The sequence below is a fragment of the Phoenix dactylifera genome, chromosome 2 (assembly GCF_009389715.1).
Source record: "Phoenix dactylifera cultivar Barhee BC4 chromosome 2, palm_55x_up_171113_PBpolish2nd_filt_p, whole genome shotgun sequence".
Taxonomy (NCBI): domain Eukaryota; kingdom Viridiplantae; phylum Streptophyta; class Magnoliopsida; order Arecales; family Arecaceae; genus Phoenix; species Phoenix dactylifera.
The window spans coordinates 9,672,967-9,680,074 of NC_052393.1; the positions used below are offsets into that span (position 1 = coordinate 9,672,967).

The window sequence follows — 7,108 nt, forward strand, 5'->3', positions numbered from 1 at the left end:
GTCCACACAGATCAGTTTTATCACCGATGCTTACGTAATCTTGCAGACAAGGCCAGAAGGATCTCCCTTTTTGACCGAATTGAAGCAAAGATTTCTGCTTCCCCAAAGTGAGGCGAACCTGGCGGGGACCCGTTACAATGTGCCTCTGATCAACTCACTTGTGCTTTATGTTGGCATGCAGGTACATTTTATTTTGCACTTAGACCATTCCCTTATTTTGTCTCTTTCACTAATAAATTGCAGATTCTTTAACATGGAAACTTCTAAAAGGTTTCTAATTGTTTACATATTATTCAGTGTTCTTAGATTATTTGAGAGAAAACCCTTTGGTGATATTGTTCCACAAAGGAACAAGCAGAGCATAGAATGATAACACATAAAAACTCATAACAACTTGTGCATTAGAGATGGCTGCGATTCCCCATATCAGACCTTGCCGCCTCCCTTGTTTTAAACTGTCCTGATTTGGGGAATCTTGAATGTTGCTCTCCGGTTGCAAGAAGTTCAAACAAGATAGGGTTTATGCTTACCAATTGCTCTTCTTGTTTTTATGGCAGGCCTCTTTCCTGCTCCGAGTTGGTTGGTTAGGAATCTGATGCCAATTTAGTGCATTATTATTGGATTGAGACTCGGTAGCCAACCATTGAATGTTCTCAAACTTGGTTCGCATGTGCATGTGCATGTGCGTGTGTGAAAATCTAGTTGCTTTCTCCTGTCTTCAGAGTTGTTTGGGACTGTTACCTTGATTGTGACAGTTTCCAAACACGGGGCCTGGAGCTGTGATGTGGCAGCACCCCAGATTATTAAAATCCATAACTATAACTAATACAACAAATGCGACGAATGAAAGATTTTGAGCTTCTATCACATTCAGAAAAACATATCTGATACTTGTATATATAAGATTCTAGTTGTAAGGTAATGTCCTATATTATCATTAGTGGAATACATGTTCTATCATTCAGTGCCGAGACCTCGAGTTGTAATATTTCTGAGTCTTATTATATGATAAGCGACTGTTTGGTAAAAGACCCTTCCTGTCTCCTTTCATTTGCAGGATTGGTCAATACTTGATAGTTTCATTATGGTACATCGTAAGAAAATTTTAGACTAGATGCATGCCTAATTACTGAGGTGATCCTTAGTTAACTGTAAGTTCTTTTTGAGTGAAGTAATTTGAATTGAAATTTAGAAAATTCCTTTACTTATTTTTTTTGTTGTATACATAATTATCATGTTTGATGGATTTTTTTATTGGAGTGGTTTCTAAGAGTTTTCTCATTATTACAGTTATTAGCATATGATGTGTTTGCAATAAATTATCGAACAGCTCTTGTTATTAACCATTGATAGTTTTTACTTTTTACAGTATTTGTGTTGATGAGCATGTATTGGTGCATAATAATGGAACTTGGAAGTAATTATCTGTTATAATTTTTACAGTTTCTTAGGTATTTACTCGAAGTGTTATTGCTTGACACCATTTTTTCCAAAATTGTAGGCTATACAACAACTGCAGAGCAAGTCCAGTTCGCAGCATGCACCTGCGCAACAGATAACTCATGGCCCTCCTATGGATATTTTTCTAGTTGGAGCGGCTATGGATATATTCCAGAGCCTAATAAAGAACTTGGATACAGAAGGTCGCTACCTCTTTCTTAATGCAGTTGCCAACCAATTGCGCTACCCAAACAACCATACACATTACTTCTCATTTGTCCTTCTGTACTTATTTGCAGAGGCAAGCCAGGTGAGTTCGATTGTATCATCTTTTGCAGCATTCATTTCCTTTTCCTAGCACGTAAATTCTATGATTGTTTTTTATATGGTTATAGTCTTGTAGAAGCTTGTGAGGCATCACCAAAGTTTTGCTTAATTGATAGTTTTATTTGCATGAAGATGAACACAATGATGCTTTGTAAACTTTAGTACAACAAAAAATTAAGAGATTACATACTATCAGGATCATAGCACCATTTGGCCTCAGCCTCTTTCAATTAGTATTGAGGTTAAGGTCAATTTAACGCAATACTGTTTCTTGACTTCATCTTTATTTTTCATCGTCTCACTACTACATTTCTCTATGGTAAGATCTGATCATTATGGAGGTTTGCCATTCAATCTTACATGAGTACTCTAATTTTTAGGAATTCTAAAGTGTTAACACTTCTAGGCACTTGAACTTGACATGGTGCAGCACTACACTCTGCCTGCATCAGCCTTATGTGTTAGCATGATGCCTGGTTTTCTGAAATACACTATCAAAGAGCACTCGAGTAGTGCAGGTGCTTAAGATCTTGCAGGGACTGTACTTTTCTCCATGCAGATGCTTGAGATCTTGCAATATGCAGCTTTACAGAATTCTTTTATTTGTTACTTGTATTATTAAAATTCAGGAAAAAATGGCTTGACACTTGAGGGTGCAAGGTAGGGGTGCAGGTGGATTAGGTACTGGCTGGACACAAATCTACTCTGTATGAGACATTAACCAAATTAAAATCTGAACCCTATTCAGATTACATTGCTTGTAGAATTGGGCATGATTTGATCAGACATGGCTGAACCCACTTAAATTTGAGGAGAAAGAGTGCAAAAACTTTTGCCTAGCATACGATTATTAAAAACGTCCAACGGTCAGCATATGCTTCTCTTTTTTTTCTTTTTCGGAGGCATAGAAGTTCTCTTATTCTCGGGATCAGGGCATCAACTGCTTAATTTAGAAGTGCATACCCGATAGCAGTAGCAAAGGTCGGAATGGGAGCTGCTCTTGTGAAAATATCCCCTCCCTCATATTTCATAAAGTTGATCAGGTCATGAAAACAGTGTGAATTTTGAAAAATTCTTGCATGCATCTCTGAGGAGAGTGGCACGGCCAAACATCATCCCAGAAGCGAATCCGCTTACCATTGCCCAACCAAAGTCTAGCCCAAGTTCTGCCTGATGAAAGTCTCTCTGTACCAAATAAGACCTTTCCAGTGGCATTAGAACCCACCCAATAGTAGGAGGAGGAGGATCCTTTGGTTCGTGCACTTTACTTAATAATCTGCCTTAACCGGACGGACGGGATTTCTCGGCGCCATGAAAAAATTATGATAGGGCTCGATGACTACGTCTTGATTCAGGACACGATCGAAAAAAAATCGCTACGTCAGCTGCTCCAATGCAATCTTGATGAAGGCAGGCATCAGTCCCAGGTCTTTGGTACAACCAACAAGTGGCTTAATTAGCAGGCTGGTTGGCACCTTTTGTGGTATGCTAATGATCTTTGAGCATTAAGCAGTTCTAATCCAAATTAAGCCACTTTGTATGACATATTGTTGAGAAATCATGAGCTTCTGGACACTGGCTTGTATAAGATAATGGTTAGTAGTTTTATATTATGCACCGTTGTCTTGTATTGATTAGACATCTTATCATTTTCTAGCTAAGGCTCTACCCAAAAAATCTACAGATTGGGTCTTCAAACAGTTGAATCCTCATTAAACAAGAAAAATGTTATTATATAAGAGTTTCGACTATTCACATGGGAAGGCACAGGTTTAAAATGTTAAGTAGAACTACAAATCAACCTGTATCAATATATATGGAAATGATGCACATTGGCACATGCTGTTGTGTTAATTTTGGCTGACAACTGTAGTACAAAAATTTGTGCTGATAACCTTCTATCATGGGTACTCTAATCCTTGGTGGAATCGATTTTGAATCCAACTAATCTACTTTCATCCAGGTTGAACTGGATATGGTTTTAGAATTATTTTATTGGTTGTTTAGGATTTCTTGGTTGACTTTGGTTAAAACATAACCCAGAACACAATCATAAGACACATTGGTAAGGTGGGTTTCTTAATCGTATCTAAAGCATCATGCCGGACCAACAATAATAAATTGCAGGCACAAGTAAAAACCCAGTATGCTGGAACAACAATAATAACTTGTAGGCAAAAATAAGAACCCAGTTGACATAACATCAGTGACCAATCACATATAAGTTGTCATTAAACAAATTGTCATTTACCTACATAAAGTTTTTATGAACAGTATGTCTGTTATCAAAAAAAATTGGCGATTACCTACATATTTTTTTATGAACGTATGTCTTTTAAATTCAAGTATGATTGTGGGGGCAAAATTATTTTATTAGTTCTGGGTTGGTTTTGGCACTCAAGAATCCTTGTCCAATCCATTCTGAAACAGGTCAATATTTTCAGACCATGCCTGAGAAATGATTTTGGTTCAAAATGGACCAGATCATTTGTGGGTCATCTTTGGATCAAGAATGGGTAGGCCTTACATGCTGCATACCTGGCAGTGGATCAACATTTGTAGCATTGGACATTAGGAAGTTGGAAGGATTTGGGATAGGTCAACCTGCAACCAATCTAACTTCTTATTTGGGTGAGGTTGGTCTAACTTGCATCTTAATTGTTTTGAGTTGGAATGGAAAATGTAAACCCGGTTTCAGTTCAGATCAGGTTTTGGGTTGAGGGCATAAAGAGCCTGCACTAACTATTTTTTTGACAAAAATAATAAGGCTTATCAACCAACCTGAGCTTATTCTGCATTTTGGGCTTCCAACTTGAAACTAACCCACATTTGAGCTATACACCTTCCAACCAAACTCGATTTAAACATTAGTAGAATCACCTCAACTTGATCCAACCCATATTACACCCATGTGTTTAACTTAAAAGTTAATGACTGGGAAGGATACAGGTGTGGGTCGTTTGAACTTTTTTGGTTGGTCAAATTATGTCTGGATTAGCTATTAACTAGACCCAGACCTCGACAGTTGTGGCCCTGGGTAGAGGTATGATTCCTTTAGCATGTTGACCATTCTAAAATTTAAGGTTATCTTGCTTGGGTCTATTTAAATTTAAATAGATTACCTTTGGGAGGAGTAATGGCATCTTCCTAGTTATGTATACGAGGTAAAGAAATACAAGTTTGTCAAACAACCAGAGATACTTTTGGTTATTAATTACAATTATGGATGTTGTGAACTGGTAGTGTATTTATAGATGATGCATGATGCATGATGCATGATTAGTTGTAGTTATTTTTCTTATCATCAGTGAAGTGTTGCTGAGGGCACATTCCGGTGGTAAGAAGAAAGTGAAGAACTTGTCTTTCAGAAACCTAATTTGAAGACAGAATCTAGAATTCTGTTGATAAAAGAACTTCGTTAACAAGACCCAACAGGAATTTTGCTACCTACTGGATTTAAGGATAAGGGCATTGTAACATACACCTTGACTCAGAATATGGAGGATTATCAATGTGGTGGTTATGAACAACATTACAAGAAGGCTGCTGTGGATGACATGAAACCTCTTCCAAATATGTCAGTGTGAAGAGGCACTAATGGGCTGACACAGGCATGGTGTTTCAGTGGTTGCACCAGCTGGAGTAAACAAACCAAAATTGTGTACTGTGGTGACACACAAACACACCTTGATACATAGGATCTATGAGTCTTTGGCTTTGAACGAATTGAAGTTGGAGCAGCGTGATTTAGAGCTGGCATTTTTACGCGGTGATCTTGAGGGCAGCATTTTCATTGGTATATTTTTATGATCCTTTCAGAAGTCTACTGACTTGTATGCAAGGAAAATATGTTTATAGGTTTATGTCACTTAATGGTTTGGTGCATTTAGGTAGGTAAAAATGGGAATATATTTCTGTATAAGTGGTCTCCTTATCTTAACAAACTTGAAGAGGATTTCATCTGTAACTCTAGTAACATGTTAACTGCATCAGGCAACCTGAGCTTAAAAAGGTGTTTGTCTGACTTAGCAAAGAATCGAAAGGTTGAGATTTTGGGGCAACAAAGAAATTCTTTGACATGAAAACATAGGAGTCTAGGGTAATTTGTGTTTATTTATACTTTTTACAAACAACGATGTTTATCATGATTTGAGATGTGTAAATCAAAGCCACCGAGTAATAACCCTTAGATTCACTTTCATCTTCCAGTAGTCAGATTACCTACTAATACCAAGGAGCTTGAGTACTTTAACTGCATTTGCATACATGCTTACTAGCTCAACCACGAATGATGAATGTGGTCATGCGATCCAGGTCAGACAGTGGATAGATGTTAGCCATTGGAAATTCTAAGTGTTGTCATTGGCAAGTGGTATGACGAGGTGTTGGAGAGGTGCATATGAGACTCTGCCAAAAGTTTGCTGAATGTTCTGATGCTGATATTTAGCATGATGTAGTAAGATATATTTACTGGATGGCTGAATAGTTGGAGGCTAGCAGTGTAATATACTAGAGCTTTATTGACCATGGAGGCCAATTATGGCTGCAAGAAAAGCCAGCGGTTTAGGGTTCTGGTCGGTTATTTAAGATGAGATATTGCCATCTTGTCATACAACAGGTGAGGTGCTATTCAGTTAGACAGGAATCATGTTCCATGGATCAAACTAACAGTCATTGAAATCCATTTCATTAGGAAGATCACTTACTGTAGCTCCAGTTTGCTTAAAGAAGATTGACACCAATAACAGCTCTTGTGCTGATGGCAAAGGTTATCCATATGACACTATGCATTCAATTTGTCTAAAATAGCCATCAAGTGTTTGTTTGGTGCTTGTGTGCTAGTGGCTTGTTGTTACTTCCATCCAATTTGACAATTATTCTGTTACATGAAGATCCTTGTACTAATAAGGATGTAATCCGATATGAGCAAGATTTAGGTGCAAAACGTTATGCTGGGCATGTATATTAAGTTCTGTGCTTTGCTTCTTCATGCCAGACAGCCTTAATGGCATATTGCAAGATGTTAGCTTCTTATTGTTACTTTTCCCATGGTTGCAAAGAATCCTCATTGCTTCGAGTCAATTTAAGTTCCAAGTCTAGGGAAACACATTCATTTCTTGTATGATTGCAGGACATCATCCAGGAGCAGATAACACGGGTGCTGTTAGAGCGCTTGATAGTTAACCGCCCTCATCCATGGGGTCTGCTTATCACTTTCATTGAGCTAATCAAGGTACCTTCTGAAATTTGTGGCCAGATGACATCGTCTGCTGCTTTGGCATATCTTTTTTTTAAAGTGCCATGTTCTGCCTCCTGATTTCTCCTTTGCATATATATGCAG

The 7,108-nt window shown here is 37.9% G+C and overlaps 1 protein-coding gene across 4 annotated transcripts in view; it reads left to right on the top strand.

Annotated features, from left to right (window-relative positions):
- The window catches only part of LOC103716554 (CCR4-NOT transcription complex subunit 1-like), a 31,683-nt gene that overhangs the window by 24,046 nt on the left and 529 nt on the right, over nucleotides 1–7,108 (top strand). For all 4 annotated transcript variants that reach the window (XM_008804591.3, XM_008804592.4, XM_008804593.4 and 1 more), the window contains 3 exons: nucleotides 47–181; nucleotides 1,502–1,750; nucleotides 6,899–7,000. In XM_008804591.3, coding sequence (XP_008802813.2) covers nucleotides 47–181; nucleotides 1,502–1,750; nucleotides 6,899–7,000 — 486 coding nt within the window. The remainder of the gene's footprint in view (nucleotides 1–46; nucleotides 182–1,501; nucleotides 1,751–6,898; nucleotides 7,001–7,108) is intronic.